Source organism: Carassius auratus, chromosome 19 (assembly GCF_003368295.1).
Source record: "Carassius auratus strain Wakin chromosome 19, ASM336829v1, whole genome shotgun sequence".
Lineage (NCBI taxonomy): Eukaryota > Metazoa > Chordata > Actinopteri > Cypriniformes > Cyprinidae > Carassius > Carassius auratus.
This window is the reverse complement of record NC_039261.1, coordinates 28,769,103-28,794,727: the sequence shown is the minus strand read 5'-3', so window position 1 is coordinate 28,794,727 and position 25,625 is coordinate 28,769,103. Positions and strand designations below refer to the sequence as shown.

The window sequence follows — 25,625 nt, the reverse complement described above, 5'->3', positions numbered from 1 at the left end:
AGCTGTTTTTCATTTCAAACAGTTGTCCAAAGAAATTGTCCAGAAAAGTTATGTAATAATCTTGTACGAGAACGCTCTCTTTCTTTGACACATAAACTAACACAAAGGAGGAGGTGTATCTGTTTTCTTTTTTCAAGGAAGGAAGGGAAGTTGTTCAATGGTTCTCTAACAATAGACTGGCCGAGTGCATGGGTTGGATTTTTAAAGGCATGTTCAGGCACACATATATGAGTTTGTCATTCTCCTTCTCTCAGACACCTCTCAACTAGATATGTGTGGGTTTTATTTGGCAGAGATTCTGCAAAAAGCAATGAAGCAAGACGACAACTCCAAATTGCTGCCTTCAGGGCTAGAGGGTTCAATTTAATGTCATTTCAGTTCACAATTTCATACATCTGGTGTTCACTAAGGGAGGTAAGAATAAGGAGACACTTGATAACATCAAACACGCCAACATATTCTGGTTCAGATGGCACAGATTGTACCTTTTTTTCCACTTATCCCCATATTTTTGGGCATTGGTCTTATCTTTAAGCCAAGATGACATGTCAGATTAGATGTATAGTTGTAGAATTAGGTGTATAGTTTGTTTGAGATGTAGCTTGATGTAACGTTAAGAAGAATTCACACAGAGGTTTGCGACAACAAAACAACCAAAAGTTTTAATTTCATTTCTATATTTTGAAAGAAAAAGTGATATCATTGAACTTCTAATGTCTCTTAATTTCTCTCTTTTTCCTCTCATTTCTCTGATGTTGCAAATTGTCTCCCACCTTCCTACTTAATCTGGCTATGCTCCCTCAATCTTAGGCACCAAATGTAAGCATTCATCCTAAAAATAAGCAAATCAGCATGCACTCTACAATCCTGTGAAACAGCAGTTATCTTGCTTCAAAACTGTGTAAGAGAGAGAGAAAGAAATGATGTGAAAGAAGTTTATGAACTATTATTAGCGTTGGCCAAATGGAGTCTTAGGGGAGAAAGAGAGAATAAGCAAAAGTGCAAACATTTTGACTGAAAGACTAGTGTTACATGTGCTCTTAATTTAACCATTGGTGACTGATCCAAGACCCCATGTGTTTGTTTTGGTCAGACTTGCTGAAGTCTATACAAAAGTGGTTTTGGTCAATCCAAAGCTGTTTTATTTAAAGCAGGAGTTCACTAAAACTACATATGAACTGTCATAACCGATCAAACTCTGCTGGCTTGCATAGACAGTTAGCGGGAACACGTGTCGGTTTTTGTTGCGCTTCAGACTCAGTCTCCAGTCTGATTTTTCATTTTCTCGCTAGCTCTTTTGTTTGTGTGTGGTCACACGGGTGGTCCATATTAGATAGATTCTGACCTGATTTTGGAGTCTTGGAACACACACATACCCAGCTGCCTCCGATGGACCGTCAGTCCGTCACAGGGCACTAGTTCTTTTGATCTCCCCACCGTACCACTGCTAGCTTCCAAAGCTTAACGTCCTTCCATGCAATTCAATACATCACAATGCACCACTCCTCTTTTTGTCCACTGTATTCTTCTGCGGCTCAGCATTATGAACAGGTCAGCCCTGATGGTTGCTAGTCCAACATTCTAACTTTCTTTCACAGCGAAAGCTTAACTTTTTGTCTAACTTGTATCCTTTGAACTATTTTATGTTGACCTTTGACCTGATTCAACCTATTAGTAAGAATTTAAATGTAGGAAAAATTAAGTATCCAATGATAAATATGCAGTATTGGTTAATAATGATAAAACAAATGGACCAAAAACCAACATAGTTTGATGTGTAGAAAATGGATCTTGTCTTCAAGCAACATTCCTTCAAAGTTTTGGGTGTAGTGGAAGACTCTGGTAATTTCTGCCTGTCAGACTGAACTAAGTTGTATTGGAATTTTTAGTTGGGTATGTGGTTATTAAAGAAATACTTATGTCTTTAACTTAAGTGGTTTTTAACTTTAGTTTTTCAGAAATTTGTGATGCAACAAAATTGTTGTTGTTGTTATTATTATTATTTTTGCCAAAACACCCAAACCTGAAATTCAAGAAAGAATTCAGTATTTCAACAGAACAAATTTTACATATTGCTAGTGTAACATCAGTTTTGTTCATGGTAATGTGCATCAACACTAAAGCCTGATTGATATATACTTTTGCTGATTTTAGTGGCCGATATGAGCCTGTCACAGATATATCATTATCGGCAGATATGCCACAGATATAATAATTTTTTTTTAAATTCGAAAACGCAGATAAAATGCTTGTAAATTATGTAATTTTGTGGTTTGTCCAGCAGAGCATGTTCCATTGTTTGGTACTGGTGATCTGGATGAAATGCTTTAAAGTTTAAGTGTATGGAAAACCACTGAGATGCTGAATGGGCATATCTCCGTAACGGCACGGTGGATTCACACCAAATTCAGGGGATCCCTTCAGCTCGAGGGAACAATTTTGAACGCCAAGTCGAGTGTACGTTTCGAAGCCCTGTTTCGAATGAGACCACCCCCTCATCGATAGCCCCCGATCTGGCAATCGCGGTTGGCTACTGACACGCAGAGCATGGCGTTCGAGAGGGCTCCACAAGCTAAAGGGATCCCCCAAATTTGGTGAAGATCTTCACCGTGTTTGCGAAATAGTGACATCCGGCCAACACTTTCACTTTGGTGAGGAGATCTCTTGTTCAGGCAGCAGCCTTCAAATGTTGTCTTATTCAAATGTAAGTGCCCTGCAAAGTGGACTTCACATGATATTCCTCCATGATTCCAGTTCCAAGGGAACATACACGTTACATTCAAAGATTCAATTCATATTTTATTTCTTTATTCATACTATACATTACAATTGTATGAAATTTACCTGTAGCATTTAAAATAAGAAAAAAAGGGTCCTGCAGCATTCAGCACTAACCCCTGTCAAACACTCCTGAACCAGCTAATCAAGGTGTTCATGGTTGGTTAAAAAACTACAAGCAGGTGTGTTGTGTAGGAATTGAAGTGTGCAGGAATGTTGCTCTGCAAAGGCAGGGCTGAAGACCTCGGAACAATTTACATTGTTTGATTTTTTATTTATTTAGACAAAATATAGGTCATATATTGGTTATCGTCTAATCTGTATCATCCCGAATTTATCACTCATTGGGCCTTACATAACAGACAGATACATTACTGCGAGTACAGCTTCACAGACTTGCATGTTTCTTTCTGTGGTATTATCATCCGAGTGGATATTGAAGTCACTGAATTCTACATGTATGTACCACTTTTCACGCCAACATATTGATTAGCCCAGCTGTAACCCTGTACAAAACGATGCAAAGAGGAGCTAGATGAGGCATTTCCCAGTAAACATTATAGTACTTGTTTGCATTTAGAATAGCCAAATTTGGAGTAGACATGAAGCTTAAGGTACCTTTTATCTTGTTGTTGTTTTGTTTTTTTTATCCATTTGACCTGGCTGACCTTGCAAAGGACAATATCCAATGGTGCTGGGTGACTCTTGATGAAAACAAAAAAAAGGTTTCAGAGTGGTTGTCTTGTTCACCTTCCAGAAAGAATGGTATGACTATTATTAAGGAAAGAGGGGCATTTGACCTGTGTTTGTGCACATACTAAAGGGAGGATGAGGACAGGACACTCTAGGCCTTGAAATTCCTTGGAAGACATGATAGGCAGTGCTGGGATTTGTTCACCCTCTTAATTTGCCTCCCTGATAAGACCTTGGTACATCAAGCATTTCACCCATCTCTAAACAATGAGTTTAACAGCTTTGTGTATATTTTTTTCATTATTAAATCTGATTTTGCTTTGCTCTATACACGCATCGGTTCTTGTCGGTTCTTGTGCGGAGTGCTACCCAAAACACTGGTGGACCATATCGGTATGTGGCAGCTTTATGTAGTGTCTGATATCTTAACAATAACAGGTTGGATTACGTAACTGAAAACAATAGAGCCTCTGTCAATCAGCACTCAAAACTATGGGAGGTGAAGATAAATAAACTGGAACCACTTGAACTTGTAAAATCTTCTTTTTTTTTGCAATGGATTTCAACATCAAGTTAGGGCATCTGTCTTTTTTATTCATCGAATCACCAGATGATGCAGAGAATGAACCCTGGTGAACTTAAAAAGTAATGAGGCAGTTACAGAAAGTCGATTTGTCATGCATCTGGACTTCACGTACGCTTTAAAACTTCAACCATAAAGATTTCATCAGTATTTGCTGTTAAAAATGACTTCATTGTTGTCAACCAAGTAAATGTCATTTGCAGATTATGACACGAGTTTAGTGTGAAGTGTTTAGCATGTCCAGAAGTTTTAGACAATACCATGTACTTTTAACAGAGAAGGCTGACAATTACCACCAATTTTATCATGCCTAATAATCTGTTTTTGAACACAAGAACCTGACTTATTTGGCTACTGAGTCTAATTTTACAGGCTTTCCTAAGGTTAATCAAGTCTTTCAGGGAAAGACCAATGCACCTGATTGAACCACCTTTGCTGGCCTAACAGAGGCAACCTAAGAGTGTGGTCTCAATCATCAGCAAGAATCTCTGTGTATGTGCATGAATGTGTGTCGCTTTTCTTCTCTGTCAGAATAATGAGCTTGGCCATTGATGCGTAGCGGGCCTGAACAGTCTTTCATTGCTGGATGTTAATTTGAGGTTTTGGAGCTGTGCTCATGCTGTTCAGCAGCTCCAGGGTTGAGTCTTGAATCCAGCGTTGAGCACCACACATTTGGGCTTACTGTTCCTCAGTTTGCAGTGTCATGTGGCGCTAAAGTAAACTGTCAAAAAGTGCTTTGGTGCTTCCAAGCTTGTTGGATCAAAATGTTTTGGAATGGAAATCAAAACTATTTCAGTTAACTCTTTGTCTTTCTCTAGCTCTTTCCTAGTCAGTTTTGTTTCTGCTCACTTTTTAAGCACTACCATAGCACAGCTCCCTTCTCACAGCTCTCCCGAGATGAGTTTGAAATTGTGAAGTGCTATTTTAAGTAGTAGATTCTGTCATGAAATATGCTGTGCCAAACAAGCTGGCTGTCAAAGTACTACAGGGGACAAAGTATTACAGTCACAAACTGCCCATACCTGTCAGTGCTTCATAGGGATGTAACGATATTATCAATGGTAATATGATCTTGATCTGCTATTTTCGTGGTCACATGACAATATGAAATGGTAGGTCTTTTGAGCAAAAAGTGTAGTTTTTCAAATGTATTTAAACTTCTTAATCTAACATAAAAGATACGTGTTTTTTGACAGCCGATTCCGATATATTGAAAAAGTGTGGTTGATGGCAGATATAAAGCTGATATATATATTTTTTTATTTTAATTAATCAAGAAATTTGAAATAATTTGAAAATGGATTAAAAAATAAATGGGAATCATATTTTTTCAAATAAAGTCAAGGTACATTTTACATACAGCACACAGTGAAAATGATATGAATATGAAAGTGGGCAAAATGCATAAAGCACAGCATAATTTTAAATCACAATTTTACGATTGCACATCTTCAGTGAACACATCAGCCAAACAGAAAAACGTATTGGCCGATGCCGATATTTGAAAAATAAAAATTGATTTTAAGTTTAAGGATGCCAAGATGCGCTTGGCTGCCTTTAAATCTTTCATTTCACGAAGGTCCAGGTCCGAGCAACAAAGGGGCCCTGGCCTATCTCAATCTAAGGATCAAAGGTGGGCTCAGAAGACTAGTGTCGTGACTTGCGCCCCTCCCCCACCTGCGGGTAGGGCTCAAGAGGGGCATGGGTTTAAGGGTGACAGGCAAGATTTGAGGGAGGTGATCCAGACTAGGCTTTCTCAATGCTCTTGTCTGGACCAGAGTAAAACCTGAGCCATCTACTGTACACGGCTCTTCTGACTTTTCCTCCAGTACAGTCCATTTCATCTACCCTACTGCTAGGTTTTTTGTATTCAATACTAGACTTTTTCTGTAGCACTACTCTGACCTGTTCTGTTTTCTGACTTTTTAAGTTTGGCTAAGTCAGGGCCTCCTGCTGTTGACTGATTATAGTGATGAACAGGCTTCACACTGAAAGTTGGTCCTGGAAAATTGCCTACTGTGAGAATTCAAACACACCCCAGGATTGATTCCGGGATCGATCCTGGGTTGGGAACCTAGTAACATTGCTGGGTTTGGTCCTGGAACAAGCTCTGTGTGAAACAAAAGCCAGAACAAATGCTGTAAAGGGTGTGTGGTGGATCCCCAGTATAACACTGCAACCTCAGGACCTGTGGGTCCTTCTCATGGGCTGGTACTCTTCTGAGTACATGCTTCGTGGCATGCTCCCTCTCTTCCTTTGGTAGGGGTTGAACCCTCCGCTCTTGAGCTCTATGGTAGTGACATCAATTAGTTGGGCCACTTGCTCTTTGGGTTGTCTTTGAGCCTGCTGCTCCCGATTGAGGATCTGTGGACTTTTCTCAGTGAGTCCTCCACTCGTTTGAGCTCCTTTGAGTAGCAGTGCCCTTGGGGATTTTATATGAGCACGCGCCTCTTGATCTGAGCTTCCGAGTCTGTTCTGTGTGCGTGCCACAGTCTTGTAGGGCTCCTAGGCTGGTTCAATACAGCTTCGGTTACCCCTTAAGCAATTGTGTTTCTAAATACATGCTATGGTAAGTGCACAAGTTGAGTTTCTAATCACTTTCTAAGATCCACATTGTTGTAAATGTGCACGCTAAGCATTCTGTGCACTTTCTAAAATCCTGTATGGTAAGGACCATGCGCTGTCAGCCTCGTTCCCTTTCTCTTAGTTGGTTTAGGCCCCATTTCTTGCCTTGAGCTCCACTTAACTTATGTATCTCTGTAGATACATTTCTGAGCAGGGTCTTGCTACCAAAGATCTGTTGAGTCAGTTCTTTGAACAGGTTTATTCAGGGCGACTAGACATAGTCTCAGAAAAATGACTGCAGGAATCTCAGTTTTAATGGTATCTTCAAATTTGAAATAAACTTAATTTCAACCAATTACTTTCTGGATTTCTCAAGGACTGATTTCATGTATCTGTATATGAAATAAAAAAAACATTCAGTGTGGTACAAAGGCAGTGTCTATAACTTTTAATCTTTTTAAGCATTAACAACTCTGGATTATGTATAGTAAAGCCTAAAGTGTCTTCTTTCCAAAGATGTGTGTAGCACACTTTTGTCAGGAACTGTTACCATTTTAAGTTAGATAGGTGATTTTCAGCTATGTGTTCCAAAATGGGGGGAGCAGGTTAACCTGTTAGGCATGGCCCTGGAAATAGATTCTGGACCTCCAAACATTTTTGTAATTTTGGTCCAAATTTTTAAAGGATGTTTTATCCATTCATTATCAATTTTGATTGTAGGAACCAGTTTAATGTTTATAAAAAGTATAATATGGAGAAGGGTGTCCCTTTGATTTTGCTCTGTTCTATTTCGACCAATCCTGATTATTTGTAATTTGTGATCCAGGCCACTACCGCAGTTAACTGAGCTGCCCAGCAGTGACGAAATGATAAAAAGTATATCTATAAAGTATACTATAATTTGCATTGCAGGAGCATAATGAGTTGAAAAACATTGTTTTCGCTTCAAGTCAGCATAAAATGGAAATCCGCCTACCAATTAAAAAAAAAAAAAATGTAGCTTGTTATTCTTAAAAATTTTTTTTAACAAGTTCAAATTCAGCCAATCTGTACCCATGTCATAGTGTTCATGTGGCTCAGTGGTAGAGCATTGTGTTTGCACAAATGGTTGTGGGTTCAATTCCCAGGAAATCCACATACTGGTAAAAAATGTATAGCCTGAATGCACTGTAAGTTGCTTTGGATAAAAGCATCTGCTAAATACATAAATGTAATTGTAAATATATAGTATGGAAGAAATGATGTTGCTATTTCCATTTCAGACTTTAAAGAGGTCATGAACTGAGACGTCAAAATACATTAAAGAGGCCAATGTGCTATAAAACTTTCTGTCAGTTTGTTTCAGGACTCTTTCAGGACTTTTTTTGTTTCAGGACTTTTTTGTTAGTCTAAAATGTTCTGACAGTAATGTCGCACCATTGTCGTGTGAGTAACTGTTTTTAGTGTGGTCACTATTGCTTTGTGTCTTAATACAAATCTTTTGACATGTATGGAGTATTTATGCAGTTTTAATCTAAATCACAGCAGCGTCCATCTATAAAGCATGTAGGCTGTCAAACATGACACAAGTGTTAGCCAATCATAGCAGTGGGCGTTTAATCCGCCATGCCTATTCCAACAGAGCGTTCTGATGAGGGCAGCATTGCATATTGGACTGTATAAATTAAAGATTATTCTTTACAAAAGTTAAAAAAGCTTTTCAATCAAGAGCTGTGAGTGATTTCTTTGCTGTTGTTGAAATTAGTAATTTAGAAAACACTGATTTACTCACAAATACAAAATACTACTTTTTATATAAATGTAGTGCTTTTCACTGAGGTATATTTTTGCGATATTAAAGTCTCTCTCTGTTTTTCTCTCAGGCTGTTGCACAGAGGTTTGGAGGTGCATGTGACAGCTCACACCATTTGTGGGGACTCTTGAGTATGGCTTTAGCTGGATGCCCAGACTACTTCCCCCATCATCCAAACTACCAGGTAAAGCCTAGTATAGAAGTATCTGTATTGCTCCTTCTGAAGCAATGGAGTCTACAAAGTTTTCCAGTTCAGCAGGGCACTGTGTCAGTGTTTCCTGACCGTGCTGTAATGGCTCCTCGAGCGGAATCTGCATGCAAACCTGAGCGCTCACATGCACAAATCCACCTGAACCAGCACAAAGGGACTCATCGCTTCAGCACAGCGGTTCCCGAGGGTTCTGTGGCATGTCCGCATGTCTTTCGTCGCCATGGCATTGCCATGGTGCTGCACAGCTGACATTCAAAGTGGCGGCTGTTGCTATTTATACCCGGGCTATGCAGTCAGCCCTCTCTCTAAATTGGACTCTGCTTGTCTTCTCAGTCTCTTTAATATGATTCCTTTCGTTTAAATTGAACAAACTATCCAGCACTTTCTTTCTCAGACCCTCCCCCTTCTTCCCTGCCCCCACCTGGGATGGTTGTACAAGTGGCTGGTGCTTGTGAACGTGGCAGAGCTTGAGTGTATACGGTGAAGGCAGGGTTTGGGCCGCCCTCTGTCTGTGGCCGTATATAACTCTGCAGGGGGTTTCTCAGAGCCACAGGCACCTGGCCTGGATCTTCCCAAGCAGGGGGGGCAACGCAGCCCAAATATTCACTTCAGGCATACACAACTCAGGCACCCTGGCCTGCACTGTAGTTTTGCTCTTTTTCTTTTTGAGGCATTAAAGGGACCGTAGTCTATGTTTACATTTATTCATTAATAATATGACCAAAATATTTTAAATGAAATCTTGAAAAACATTAATAAAACATAAAAAAAATGAAATGTCTTTTAGATTAAAATTAAGCCAAGGTTAATGATAAAAATGAATGCAAACGAATAGTAAAATGTTATGCAACAGATATGTATTAATGTGTATGTTAATTTATTAATTTATTATTGTTTTTTTATAGACTTTGTTATGCCTTTATTTGGACAGGATAGTATAGAGTAGACAGCATTGGATGGAGATAGAGGGCAGAGGGCTTGGCAAAGGACCATGAGATGGGATTCGAACTCGGGTCACTATTAGCACATTTGTATTTAGGGATGCACCAATCCGATACTATATCGTACAGATATAATCAACTATGCATCAGTATCTCTTGCCTTTGTGTTTTAAACTTTTCTATGCAGAGCACTATGCGCTGTGACTCCGTATTGCTTCAAGAGCATTATTCTGCACACGGGATGTGCATAAGCGCTTTGTACCACTCTGTATTGGAGCATTTTCATATTTTAATACTTTTGCGCAATGAAAGATTATTAATAGCCTTTCTTGATCTGTCCTATCTATCATATGTTTCTGCCTCCATTACTGTGCTATACATGTCTTTTTATAGTATGTATTTATAAATAAATATATGTACTTTTTTTATTAATGTTTTTGCAACAATACAAAAAGCAATGTGTAACATTTGACCAGATTTAGTCCTACACGTATTCACTTTTATTTGTTCCCCAGTCTACATTTATAATGATGCTAAAATTACAAATACATTAAATTTTAAGGTTTGTTTATACATTTAGACAGTATCATAGAATTTTATATTATCCATTTATCGCTATGACATGATAATATTTAGTAGCTTATTGTAATTGGCCAGAATTTTAAAGGGGTCATGAACTGCCTTTGTTTTTTTATTTTGTACTGTTCTCTGAGGTCCACTTACAATGTTATCAAGATTCTTACGTAAAAAAAAACCCCTCATACTTTAGAAGTAGTTAGATTTTTTCTGTCTGTTTTTAACCCCCTCATTGGAATACTCTGTTTGTATAGGCATGGCGCAATGTAGATTCAGCACACTGCTATGATTGGCTAACAGCTGTGTATGTTTGACAGTGTATGATCCTCACAGATGGATGCTGCTGTGGTTTGTCAAAAAGGCATAAACAACTCGATAAATATCAAATGATCTGTAAGAAGAGGAAAAAGCAATAGTGATCACGTAATGAAAACAGTTACTCACATGTATGTTGCTACATTACTGGCGGATTCAATATTTTTGAAAATAGCAAATCAAATTGTGCCTTGTTTGTTAATTAATTTGCGGTAAAATTAAGAGAACAAAGGACCAAGTTCTTCCTTACACAGTCTGGATGTTCATTAAAGATAAATTTCATTCACTCTTTCCTTACATTGGGATCAGAAGGAAGGCAAATCTTTTCCACTACTTGCTAGAGCCCGACCGATATGGATTTTTGGGGGCCGATGCCGATGCCGATATTAACTCGAAAAGAGCCGATTTATAAGCCGATATTTTGATTTTGAAAATAAACTGGATATTAGACCCATTTCCTATATACTGCACTTACACAACATTCAATAGCAAAATATCTGCCTGTTCTATGTATGTGGGCTGTATAAACCATTTTCCAGAAGAGATTATGTAAAAAAAAAAGCCTTAGATTATAGTCTCAATGACTAAACAATTGCACATCAAAAGTATATATTTTTTAATGGTCAAAAAAACACTTTTACTTTCTTCCAGTTGAAGCTGGTTTTAACAGTCTGTGTGTGTTCTGTAAATAAATTATAATACTAAAGTTAAAGTATTTGCAGAAGTAGTCCCACACTTTGCTGCTACAGCATTCACCTTTTTCAGGTATCTGTAGGCCAGAAAGAGACAGAGAAAGAATAAGCATGTGTATTAATAATATCACCATGTATCATTACTCGTGTCATCATTAGAATTAGAATTATAATAAACAGGGATCTCCTACATAGGCAAAAATGAGAAATATATTTTTTTTTTATTTGTCAACCAATAGGTATTACCTATTACCTACTTCTATTTAACAATATTACAACATTTTCCTGTTATGTCTTTAAAGCTGCTTTGAAACAATCTGTAAAAAATAAAAATAAATAAAAAAAAGCGCTTGTTCAGCTCACATTTATTTACATGTCCCCTCTGGTTAATCATTTCTGACCCACCTACTCGAAGTTGAATGGTTAACGTTAGTGTCATGAACACACCGCTGTCAATTTTGAGAAGAACCACCTTCAATCAAGTTAATAGCAAGCATTTAAGGGGCCTGCTAAAAAGGAAGCTATATTAGCGTTAGAATAACATAAGGCTGTAAATATCGAATATTTTAGTAATCGGGTCTATGATAGGCTTTTGTACATTCTGCTGAACAACAGCCTTTAACTGGACTTTTATTTTGACGGGTTGGCGTACATTTACAGTTCTGTGTATGTGATGTGGCGCTGTTTTTACTTAAATCAAACGGTCAAATGCTCATGAAGTGACTGTCAGAGCAGTTCTGGGGATGTTGTTCATGTGTTCACGTGATTATTTAGTGAGACAGCGGACGCTGAATTCACCGCGAGCTTAATGCGCGCTTACGTGTGTTTAATGAATGAAGAGGCGCTTCTGCGCCATTCATTAACAGAGACGCGCAGAACATGCAGGATTCATATTTAAAAAGACTATTCCGGCTTAATACTTACAGATATTCGTCCATATCGTGATTTGATGTAAGTGCAATGACCTATTTTTAATGAATTCATTCAATAACATAACAGCTGTTGTTTTTTCGAGGCACGCTGTACATAACTTCTAGTCATTGCCCCCCTGCCACAGTTACCCGGTCATTATGTGGGAAACACTGCAGATATATTTAGAATAAGTTAAACGATAACGTTATAGTTTGACATCTTATTAACGTTCGCACTCTTCCACTGATAAACATGGTATTAGCTTCGTGGCTAATCTAATATAGCAATGCATTAGTGGCTGTAAGTGATGTTACAGAATATTTATAAGTGATAATGATAGGACCGTTAGCTAGAACTACCACATCATTGTATATACAATGTATGAACTAAATCATTTCACATGAAGAACGACAGACTCACCGTCAAAACAGAAAAAAAATCTCCGTGGCTGGCTTGGCTTATCGCTTTCTTCGCTAGTGAATTTCTGGCGCTGTTGTCAACTCTGGAGCTGCAGAGCTCCCTCTGGTGGGTAAACTATGCAACACTCATAACATGAGTAAAGCATGAGACTCCGTTTCTCATGTTCCATCGGCCATTATAAACGCCGATGCCGATTTAAATGCAATAAGCTCATATCGGCCGATAATATCGGCCGGCCGATATATCGGTCGGGCTCTACTACTTGCCACTGCACATCGTTTTGTTGTCTTCAGAGCATCTTTGTTTGGTTTCTGCGTAGACCCGTATTTGCCTCTTGTAAACACTACATGCTCGAGTCGGTGGGCGGGGCTAAATGGGCAGCAGTGTAGGAGCAGGCGTTGATCTTCCTCTGTGGAGGCGGTGCTTACCCACACTATTACATCATAAAGTCATACATTCCACAAGTTGTTGTTTTGGCAAACTGCCTTCAATATAAGCTATTTTTAGACTAATGACACAGTTTTGAGTTCTGAAACTTACAGGATGTCTTTATAGTACAATGACTTATGTCAAAAGAGCAAGGAAATTTTGGTTTCTCAGTTCATGTCCCCTTTACCCAGTGTTTCTCTATATGTATTCTTATAGATTTTTTTTTTCCTGAGAAGTGTACATCTTTGTTTCATTTTTCTTAGTATCAATAATGCAAATTTAGTTAGGTCGGTTGGTTATCCGTTATTTTTTTTCCTCTTTAGGTATGGTTAGGGATTAGTTCCGTGGAGAGTTGCAAGTCTTAAGTTGCTTGTAGTTGATGAGGATGACGATTAGGGTCAGAGGTCATAGGTCAAAAGGAGACTTGGAATTGTGTTTCAGGTTTATAGCTGGGTGTCTGGTCACCAAGAGCCAAATGGAAAAGTTGAGCAGTTGTGTTTATGTTTGTGTATCACATCAGCGCCTAGAATGGCCAAGTTATAGCTTTCGGGTTCAGAGGTCAACTTTAAAATGCTTTGGATTTCTAACCACTCTTTAGCCTAGTCAATAGCTATAATTGGGTCACGTGACCTGCCTCTCTAAGAAATTCGCTGCCTTTGTTGCCCCGTGGAATCAGCTGGGGGTTAAGGTTTACATAACGGACACAAGGCCTGGAGCCCATCCAAGTACAGCACACACACACACACACATATATATATATATATATATATATATATACACACACCCTCTCGCATTCCTCTGTCATCCCCTGCTACAGATCCTGGTGCGTTCCACTTTTGAGCTTCCTTGAAGAGAGTGAAAAGACTTTACAGTTTGAATTTAAAGTAATATGGTCCAAATTAAACCGTTTAAATATGCAAACCTTCTGTTGGTGTTGGTGTGCAGCATTTGTTGACTTTTTTTTGGTCTTTTAACACTGCTCAAGATTAACTAACAGAACACTGGCTGAAGCATTAGAGAAGCTTTCTCAGAGCTGTAAATTTCCCTTCTTGTTTTTATAGATGTTTTTCTCTTTTCTGAGAGCAGGCTGGCTTGGTGCAGTGTTAAGAGAGAGCAGAAGAGAGAAATAGAAAGAAGACAGGAAGAAAAGAGAGCATGGAGACCTCTGGCAGAGGCTAGTTCCTGGAAACTCGGCTTCTATGTTCTTAGGTTTCCTAGAAAACTGGAAATTGAAAATGTGGCTTTATTTTTATTATTTTTTTTCTTGGACTACTTCTTCCATCTTTGTGCATTCTGCTTTGAATTATATGGTGTGAGATTGTGAGTGTGGTTTGAGAGCACCAGAGCTGTTGCTGTGTGCATAGTTGCCCTTTTTCGTTCAGTATTCTATGTTGATGCATTGGGAATGATGGATGGGACTTTCATAAACATATATGCATGTAATTGCTACTGTCAAAGACATGAATTACATATATTTTCTGCCAAATTGATTCTGTTTTTGCATTCAGTCCACATGCAATATATGCTTTTATATATAGTTTTATGGGAGAAATCGAAACAAAACTTATTTACTGATATTCTACAATTCTTACTCGACCATTAAGTCAAAGTCAAAACTGGTTCAGTTAGTTTTGTAAACTGGATCAACTAATAAAACTATCAGATTCAGATTCTCTATTTTATTATTTTGAAGAGTGACCAGTATTTATTTATTTAAATTATACTTTTTTTTTTTATTAGAAGAAAGTAAATCATACAAGAACATTATAAGGGTGAGCAATTTATGACAAAATCCCATTTTGGGGGCGGGGAGATGGGGGTGGTGAATGGTTCCATTAAATATTAGAAGTGTCCACATTAGAAGCAGACTATAGCCTGAAAGTATTGGTCATGGCATAAAGTGGCAGAGATGCATCTCTTTATATATCATTTTTATGTTACTACTTGAGCTGTCTGACCTTCTCCATTTTTTTTTTCTCTTCAGGGCAATGTTGACCGCACCCCCTCTCGCAGGCCATCAAATCTCATCGGTTCAAGCTTCCAGCAGTCGTCCAATCGGAATTCTCTCAATCACCCAGGTGGGTTATTAAAGGGCCTTTCTATCCTTTTGTTCATGTACATTCAATTGCTTTAGTTATGTTGCATTTTAAGTGGCATTATCTAATTGGATTGCACAGGCAGCCTTTGTCCTCAGTAGCATAGCGGAGGTCACTGGGTTCTGTAAGGTCACAGAGGTTACTGGCGACCCTTCTTGTAGCTGCGGTGGTTGTGTGCACTTAGCGCTGTATATCCTCCACGAGCTATGCAAGCCAGGGCCTTCCCCGAATTTCTAACCGTTTTATAGCTGTGAGCAAGGCTGTTGGCTGCAGATCTTGTGTGTGTGTGTGTGTCTATGTCCTGCTCTCCAGATGCAGCCTTGCTTTAACGTGTCACTAGTATGAAGCATATAGATTTTTCAGAAAGCCACAGCAGGCTCTTGTGTGTAGACATACACTGTGGGCTGGTCAGGGTTGTAAGGAATGCTGACATTGATTTATGGATACAACATCTTGACTGTCTATTGTTTATATATAAAGATCTAAATACTAATTTACTTTAACCCTGCCACTTGGGAACTGGGTCCAATGAGACCCTAGGATGTCAGAAAGTTTATATATGTACATATACACACATTCACTCACTCACACACACACACATATATATATATATGTTTATCCTTTATGCATAAATATAGCTGCCTTTGTATTTTAGGAATCGAGTCCCTTGAGGAAAAAAAAACACTTTGGTGTAAACTTGTTTTAAAACCCCTGCATCCAGGAAAACCGTAATGAAAATGATTTATTTTTTCCCAAATGAGAGCATCATCAGACTGAGATCAAAGGGACAGTTTGGCATATTTAGTTAACTTCTCGGGACAAATATGTATGCTATTGCTAAGTAAACCGAGTCTTGATGCAGACTTTTTATTAACTTCTACTGTTTATATTCTGAGGTATTGATGTTTTCTTTCCTCTACTCTGAATCCTCACATAAACTTTTCTGCATTTTTACGTGCTCAGTAAGACATTATTTAGTCTGCGTATTAAGCCAATTTCCTCGTAGGGACTGATGATGGCTTCCTACTGGGCAGGGCGAGATGGCAGTACTCCTGTATCCCATACATACACAGACACACACTTGAGGATACACACACACACACACAGTGTAAAAGCCTATAAATCTTTCTTGTTGTGTTGGTTTCTGGTCAACTGTGGCAAGCCACTGGGTGGGTGCTTGCACTTACATGCCTGATTGTGCTCTATAAGTTGAGGCTGGAGTTATATGAGGTGACCTATATTCAGTACACACACAGAGAGAGAGAGAGAGAGAGTTGGGCACATGAGGTTGGACCGTCTTCTGAAACACAGTTCCAAAGTGAGAAAGTACAGCTGAAAGAAAAGCAACAGGAAAGAGACAGTCTGTCTGACAGTATTGGGCACTGAAGAGATCTGTGTATCCTCTATTGAAAAAAATCACTGCTAGCTAGGACTCTTCCTTATGGATTGCTAATGAATGTTATGATGTAGCTAAGGCTACGTTCACACTGCAGGCAGAAACTACCCACTTCCGACACAGATCCGATCTTTTTCAAATGTGACCCAGGCCACTTGGGTATGTGGTCCTAAATCCGATACGTATCCGATCTTTTGAAATGTGACCTCCGTCTGAACGGCCAGGCCACATGTATCCGACCCGTACGTCATTTATACACTACAAACGTCATAATTCTGCATTGAAGTAGGCAGGAACGAGAAGAGCCACTCACATCAGTATCCCACCACTCCTGGCTGCGACTCCGAACCCACACGTTGCTCTGTACCGACGTTGCAAACACTGCTTCACAAAACGTGATGGCCAAAAACCTTGCTCTCCTCCTCCTTTTTAATTTTCTTCTTAGAACGAGAAGATTGTAATTGTGCTGGCTCCGTTGGGAAAATAACTTTATTGCAAAAAAGAGCTCCGCTGTTGACTACACTGTTGTTACTTTCGCAAACAACGAGTGTCGTCGTTCACCGTTGAGTACTCTTCTGCGCATGAGGGTCACTTCTTTTCACTTCATTTATTTTTTTTTTAATCGGAATTGAGCATTAAGCCCTGCAGTGTGAACGTAGCCTAACTGACCATTTATTTGCACTGTATTCTTTATTATTGTTATTTGTTTGACAAGGTCTGATATTAATAATCAAGTATTGATTATAAAAAATAACTGATAAACCAGAGTGAACGTATGGTTGTAAGGAGCGTTCTGGAATGTTTGTCAGACTTGTCCACTAAATGAGACCCTTTGCAGGAAGCTTGATTGACAGGCGGTCTGAACGATCATGTTGCAGAATCAGCCGAAACTGAGAGTAGATTACTGTGGGTGGACTTGAATTTAAAATAGCGTGTATTAACATCTTCCCACAGTTTAAATAAAATACCTTCTAATGTACATTCATGTTTATTTCTTGCTTTAATAGCAACAGTAAGTAAGGGGGTCAGGTCTTTGCAAAGGGTCAATTAGACACACCTCTCTTTGTAAAACCCACCCTGAAAACAATGCAGCATGCAGTCAATAGTTTAACTTGAATGTGATGCATTGAGGATTTATAATTTGCGAGTGTTCAACAAGTGTGAGAAGAGGACGGTAACATACAAGAGCCTATAGCATCACCATGAACTATAGTAATGTGATTTTTAAAATACCATGGTAGTAGCATGTTCTATTACATGTAGATAGTTAATGTCATGTTTTTTTAGTTTATTTTTATGTTAGCCTCAATAAAATGAGTTTACCTTTGTAGCACATGTTATCACCATGATAACATATAAAAAATAACCTATGATGTCAACATGTACTGTGGTAATGTCATGATGTCTGGTCATACCAAAGTAATTACATCATTTTTTTATGTTACTATGGTAATAGCATGTTCTTTTACATGTACCGTGGTATAATATGAACATTTTTGTGTTTGTTAGTAAGGCGACTTTGAGGAATGTGAAATGGAGAAAAGAGGAAGGGAGTGTTTGGAAAGAAAAAACAAAAACTCTTGCATATTCACAAAACAGCACTCAAAGCATATTCAGACCATTTAGCACTGAGAGCGGTAAATGGGAAGATGCTCTTTGACAATCCCTTGTACTCACTGTACTTGAAGATCTTGTACTTGTAGATCTGGATCTAGCATCGTTTTACAGTGCTATTCATCTTATTTTATGTACACGTTTGAGTTTGAGGAGACTTCTTTCATGCACAGGGCACTTGCCGAGCTCTCTCCTTACATTCAGGAACTCTTACACTCGGACACACGCGGAAGTGTGTGGGGCTGGGGTATGTATGGAATGCACAGCGGTTCGAACGCTGCTGGTTTTCTACAGGATGTCAGGAGCAGAACATTGATTTAAATCTGTTTTTGAATCTGCCTCTCTGATTGGTCACTTCCTCAGTTGCTAAGGTAACTCGGGTATTGCTAAACTAATATTTGCTAGCTAGCTTAGTTAAAATTGGCTTGAAACACATTCATCTCCCTCCACTTTTTTAATGTAGTGGATAGACCTACATCTCAATATCCAATCAACAACCAATGAATACATTTCCTGCCTTAAATTTGTTTTTGTTTTTTTGCAAATATGTTTATCAAAATGAAAATATGTGGCCTCTTCGGTTTCATCACAACTAGATATTCGTTAACATCTGTTTGCAGTTGATAAAAGTTAAGTGAAAGTGTTGCATTGTTTTCATTATAGTTGTGGTTTGGACTTCTCTATTCTAATAGAATTTAAAACTCCTCGGGGAGCTAGTTTAGCTAAATATTCTTTTTAGCTAGTCTATAAACGTTTACTTTTCTGTCTGTTTGTTTCTGATAGCATGGCCATCTCGCTGCCTTCTTTTTGCTTAACAAGTTTGGATCAATAAGGGACAGCATATTTCAGCAGTGTTGGTACTGATGAAGGAAAAGCACTTTGGTGACCCACACTTCACTAGCATTACATTTAGCATGATTTGCTAGCACCAGTTGTTTGAGATCACCACTGTAGGGCCTTAAAAGCATAGTTTTTATGGGTCTTGATTGCACAAAGTGCTTCTCAACTAATGGGTCATGACCCAAAAATGTGTCTCAGGGCTGTTTTGATAAGGTTGTGGACGGCAGGAAAAAAAAAATAAAAAACAACGCTAAATGCTAATAATAAAATGAAGTTTTGGCACTGTGAAGGGTACCACTTGAGGTCATGAGGCAAAGGCAGATGAGAATCAGTAGGTTAAAGCATTTCAGTCATCAACCAAGTTAGTGAAAATACATGCCAGCTATTGAACCTGTCCAGCTTGCTTCATTTAACAGGCATGTACCGTTATTACAGAGCAATTCCACAAACCACCTGCTGTTCCTCCCACAGAACAGAGTGTATTGTGCTAGTTTGTTGTGTGTGAGCAAGATTGGTGGACTGTTTGGTTTTGGATGTCAGTGAGTAAAGTTATGGGGTTATTGACTCAAGATGATTTGCTCGGAGTCAGATTAGAGGGATTCAGTCAGATCAGGGAACACTGAAATGTGACCAAAAGTACAGATCGCTTTGGTCTTTAGTCATTTAATTTGATACTGCCATCTCGTGGCTACTTATTGTTAGTGGCATTGTATATTAAGTGCATTGTTCTCATACAGTTTATGCAACTACTGTTCAAATAAGACCATTAAATCTTTGATTACTTTCCAAGATTCTAAATCGCTATGCTACACCATCTCAAGATGCTTATATATTCAATTAAACGAACCATACTTAAAAGGAAATTTCTTGAAACATAATGGAAAACTGGTAACTAGTAACTACATCGACATAAAGTTATATCAGTTTCTGAAATTCTGGAACACCACTTAACCATAATGCATATGGAAAACAAGTGGACATGGTGGTGAATGTTCTGTGGTCGATCTGTCAAAGTGTGTCCAAAGGCTCGGCTTAAAATCATCCAGAAAGCCACAGTGGATCCGAAAAAACTCTTCCAAAGAAATGTGGGCTGGGAGAGGAGCAATGTGGAAACCACTGCTAACCAAGAACATAAACGCGCATCTCTCATCTGCCAAAGAGCACCTGGCTGATCCCCAAGACTTTTGGAAGAATGTTCTATGAGTCAAAAATGGAACATTTTGGATGACATGCATCCCATTATGTCTGGTGTGAAATTAAAATGACATTCCACAATCTTGCCGACGGTCAAACGTGGTGGTGTTAGTGTGAGAATGCCTTAATACTTTCAAACTTGACATGATTGATTTAATGGTTTTGAAATAATTGATTTAAAGTGAAATTGTGAAATTAAAATGAATCAATAAATTCCCTAATAAAAAGTGTATGTGGTGGTGCCCTGGTTCAGTGCAACGTGAAGTTTTATTTTAGAATAGCCTATATAAGAAATTTACATAATATTGTTTTTCATTTGAATGACTTATATGGTGTTATGTATACAAATTACCTTTCAGGAGTTTGAATTTCAAGATTAAAAAAAAAAATACTGTTCTTAGGTCTCTTAAGCAAGAATATACTTAATGAAAAAAATTATATTGTGAAATATTATTACAATTTAAAATGGCTGTTTTCCATTTTAGTCTATAATATCTTATAGAAACCATTCTAATATGTTCAGTTTGGTCAGTATGATTAATTAATGAATCCTTACTGAAAGAAAATAATATTTAAAAAGAGTATGTAATCATTTATTTAAAATTTTTGCTTATTAAAAGGTTCTTCAGCTAGACAAATTATAGTATAAATATTATACACAGTCTCTCAGTTAATATGCATAATATTCAATGATTAATTACAGCATCCTTTTGTACTTGAATGGAGTGTATTTCTGAGGCTAGTGTTAGTATTGTGGTTTCTGCTGAAACAATTGTTTCAAAAGGACTCAATCTCTTTCTCTTACCATGCATGTATTTTTTTTTTTTACTTTTGCTGCAGAGGATGATGTAGATCTGGAGGCTCTGGTGAATGACATGGCCTCTCTTTCTTCCTATGAGAGCATCTATGCAACCTGTGGCACCCAGCATGCGGACTCAGCCCCCCTCTTGCACAGCACTGATGGCAGTGGACTCCATGGCAACAGAGTGGCCCCACTGCCACGGGCCCCTATTAATAAAGTGACCGCCCCCCACACTCCTGCCCACAAGCTCCGGCGATCACAGCCAATGCACATACATGCCGTCAGGTAATGCATATTTACACACATTATATTATATTGTATATTCACTAATTTAAGTGTGTTTTGACTGGTAATGAAAATATGACAACATCAGCGGAATTATGATTTCCAGACTTGAAAATCAAGCAAATTTCGAATGTGTTCTGCAATTTTTCTGCATTACCTTAAGAAACAATGAAGTATCAAAATATAGAAATGTTGTGAAATATAATTAGTTTAAATTGAAATGTTTTCTGTTTTAATATATCTTAAAAAAAAATTGCCACATTTTTATCATCATGTCACGTGATTCTTCAAAGATCATTCTAATATGCTGATTTGGCTACTTGTGAAACATTTCTTATTATTATCAATATTGAAAATAGTTGTGCTGCTTAATACTCAAAAGAGCAGCATTTAATTTTCTTTAATTTAAAATTCTTACTGTCATTTATTATCAGTTTAAAGCATTTGAAACCTCGATAAACAAGTATTAATTTCTTTAATAAAATATTACTAACTACCATTCGAACGGTAGTGTAGCTGTGCTGAGTTATGCTCTAATATTTCATTATTTCATCTTTAATGAAATTATATTAACTGAAACTGATTTGGTCAAAAGCTGTTGAAACCCTTCTTGTATCACACATTGTAATTATCAAGTCATTGATTATATCTAGGGCTCTGAATTAAATTTTGTGTGATTTTTAATAATATAAAAAAGTTTATCTACGCTTGCTTCATTTTAAAGTCATCTTTCAGAATCCTCTCCGACTGCTTTTTCTGCTCCGCTCTTTTACACCTCACCTTTCTGCAGGGCTTCTGTATCATTTGCCGTCTTTCATCCACTCTTTTCTGATCTCTATGACAGCAGGGTGTAGTTTCACACACATACACACACCGAGATGGGTTCACTCAGAGGTTCCCGTCTCTACACACTAACACAAGCACGCAGTCTTCTTTCGTTCTGACTTGGCCATGAACCCTGAACGGCCCACCCCCTGCTACGGTTCGGATTTAAAAAATTCTCTCAGTTATTATGGTCGCTCTAACTGTGCTGAGGCAGTCATGTATTATTCCCGGTCTTATTGATGTAGATCAAAGACCCGAAGACGAGTTTAGCATCTGCAGTCTATGTGTCTGTCTGCTGAACTCTGCCAAACACTATGAGAGTTCATGAACCGCTTCTCGGTTGGCTACGTGGGTTTCAAATCACTTGGTTTCATTCATATATTCTGTAGTAGAAGCCATAATGATTCTTCTGATTTATTTTTCATTAGCCTATCGCATTACAGTTCTGAAGTTTTCAGGGAACTTTAGGGCTTTAGTTCCCTGCTCATCGTCGTATTGATTAAAACACGGATGATGTCAGGAATACTGCATGGCTAATAAATTAATGATATCTTAATGAAACGAGGTGCATTGCATTTTAAAGGTGAGTTCAGTACAAAAGTATAAGTACAACCTCTTTTTTTTCTTGCCTCTTTGTGTCTCACCTTGTAGGCGACTTCAGGAAGAAGAGTTGCAAGTTCGTCCAGCGTCTTTGCCAGCAATTCCGAACCCGTTCCCTGAGCTCTGCAGCCCCTCGGGATCTCCTGTGCTGAGCCCTGGATCCCTGCCACAGCCATCGGAGCCACATGTAAGAGTTGAAAACAGACACTGCAATCTGAGCCCTGTAGCTATTACCCATCAGACACACATGGAATGCTACCTGAGTGATTTATTGCAGGTATGAGACCTATCCTAGTCTGTTCTCATGTAGGTTTGTACGAGAAACCATCGAAGTTGAGAGAAACTGAAATGATCGGAGATTTTTTGCATTTAAATGTTGTTTCATTGGCGTTTTTTTGCGGCATGTGGCACTTTTGCTGCAGTGTATAGTTTTTCACTTAAGTCATTGATAACATCAGACTCTAAGTAAGGTACACAAACACCGAAGTCGAAAGTATACTGTACCTTCCTTGTCCTTGTTTGTTCCTCTCTGGCTGTAACCACCATAGACATTGAGTGAGACATGTCCACTTAGTAATCAGATACACCCAAATTGTGCTCTGTAATATTTGCTATGCTTGATGCTTCTCTCCATTACTAATTGCTTTGTTAAGGTTTTTAAAGACTGGTCTGCCTCAGTGATCCAACAGTGCTCATCAGTGTCAAAATACTTGACCAATCCAATCATAGAATGCAGGCATAGCACTCCGCTTCACCAAATCAAAGAGCTAATGGACTCGATTTTCTTTGTGTTTAAAGCCTCAGAGTGTGCTTGAGAAGCAGCAATGTTCCCGTAAGGATTGCTTCAAATCACTCGCTAAAGATTACATTTCAACTTGGATGCTGGCTCAGAAAGTAACAGCCAATGTAGACACTACAGTGGAGAAGCTCGCTATGTTTTAGTAAAGAACTAACGACTCTCACAAGCTTATCAGGTTGCAGTCGTACAGAGCGTTTCCTCTTTAATCTCCTGTACTCCCCACACACACTCTCTGGACTTCACGGGGTCAGCCAGAGGGGTTGTTTGTAAATCCTGTACTTTTTCACGCGTGCATTATTGTTGTATAATTAGCGACCTACGAGATATGAGCATTTGTCAAGCATTGTCCCAAGTGTGAAATCCTGAACGGAAAAGTGTCAGTCTCTTTTTTTGGCCCTCGACCCCCGTCATATCTTTCCTTAGCATCCTCTGAGCGGACACTCTTTTCTTGGATTGAGTGCTGCTTTCCTTTCACACGCCACTTGCGTTTCCACTTGCGAGTGTGTGGATGTGTATATTTGTCCAGGTCTGTGCCAGCAGTCAAAGCCCTTCCTTCCTCTTTCCTATCCTTTCTGTCATTTCCCAGAATGCCTTGCTTTAAGCTCCCTTTCCAAAGGAAAGAAAATAACTTTATTTATGCTCGTTGGCATGCGCAAGCACATTAGGGTCTAGAACAACTGAAAAAAATCTGAAAACAGGACGCGGCTTTAGCTTTGAGGTTTGAACCCAAGACAGTCTGCTGAGGTAAGATTTCCATTATCAAGACGTATAGGACATCCTGAAAGGGTCAGGTCAATTTTGGTACTACAGTTAAGTTATTCATTCATTTATTAATGTATGCTATCAAAGATAAAAAAAAGTTGTGCTGCTTTATATTTATGTGGAAGCCATGATCCGGATTCCATAGATATATCGGTGTATATAATAAAAAGTAGAGGCAGATGTCTGTCATTAAAATAGCTTTTAATTCTTTCTCCGAATGATTCATAATTTCGTAGTAATAATTCATATTCCATGAAAACATGTTTATTATATTATAGTTATAATTCCTGGAAATTAAATTTAAAAAATGGTTTATATAGAAACAGTCATGTGGTGCTGCCAATTTATAAATAATCCAGTGAATTCTGTGTGATTTATTACTTTTTATTTGGAACTTCGTGGACACAGACCAAAAGATAAGGCCATTCATAACAAACGAATTGGCATCAGTGCACAAACACACTCAAATGAGTAAAAACAGAAAAATGATATTATTAACAGACTCCAGACCCTGATTGTGAGCCATATTCCAAGTCAATTAGCTCATGTACATCAGATGAAGTCTAATATTAACGTGACAATTTGCAGTTGCATCTAAATAATGTACAGCAGTCATTTCCACTGATATCCCAAGGCATGTGGCAAAATCTCTACGTGTTGATATTTCTACAGTCACGCAGTATATTCTGTTTTACCACCCAGCCCTAGTGTTTTTGACCTTCGTTTAAACTTTGTTCCCAGAAACTGATGTCAGTTATGTTGTTTTCTAGAGTTTGGAGCACACATTTCCAGTAAGCGTGGCCTATTATGGTTGGCAGTGCTTTTTGGGCATTGATATTACTACTGTAGGATGCTGTAGATGGGTTATGCACATGTTGGGTTTCTAAATAATCTCACGAGGATCGTCTGACCCTTAGTGACCGGCGGGTATCAGACTCTGCTCAGACATTGGCGGGCATGACATACTGTAGGCACAACATGCAATGCTCAATGTAGTCTCTTGCGGAGCGTGGGAATGGAATAAATGCTGCTGCTGTGTTTGTGAAACGGACAGTGCATTAGTGTGATTATAATCAGGTGCTTGAGATCTGTCAGTATGCTTCACAAAGATGAAATCTTTTATAATTTCTTTTGCATTCTCCACAGAGGTCTTTTCTGTATGTGTTCGTCTGAGCGTCTTTGTATTTATACTGGCACTGCCCTCAGAATAGATAAGATTACTCTCTGCCTGCATCTGCAACTGAAATCATACGCTCTCTTGCTCAAATGCGCAGCAGTTAGAAGTTTCTGGACAAGTGAATGCATTTGTATGTTGCATGAATTTACAATTTACTCTACTGTCACCGCAAAAAGTACTTGGCCACACTTGTGTGTGATTTGTGTGCAATAAGTAGCAAAATATCAAACCAACACAACTTTTTCAGAAATATATCTAGTAAGAGAAATATTTGTAAGAAGTTAGATTTTAAGTTATAAAACAGTAAATATATAATAAATTCTGAAAT

At 38.4% G+C, this 25,625-nt stretch overlaps 1 protein-coding gene across 3 annotated transcripts in view; it reads left to right on the top strand.

Moving 5' to 3' along the window:
• LOC113120124 (growth factor receptor-bound protein 10-like) overlaps positions 1-25,625 on the top strand; it is a 50,201-nt gene that overhangs the window by 2,238 nt on the left and 22,338 nt on the right. For 2 of the 3 annotated variants that reach the window (XM_026290033.1, XM_026290032.1), the window contains exons 2-5: positions 8,482-8,595; positions 14,892-14,985; positions 20,888-21,134; positions 22,611-22,746. In XM_026290033.1, the coding sequence (XP_026145818.1) occupies positions 8,545-8,595; positions 14,892-14,985; positions 20,888-21,134; positions 22,611-22,746 (528 nt within the window). In that variant the 5' untranslated portion in view covers positions 8,482-8,544. The remainder of the gene's footprint in view (positions 1-8,481; positions 8,596-14,891; positions 14,986-20,887; positions 21,135-22,610; positions 22,747-25,625) is intronic. The other variant, XM_026290034.1, reaches the window with a different exon arrangement.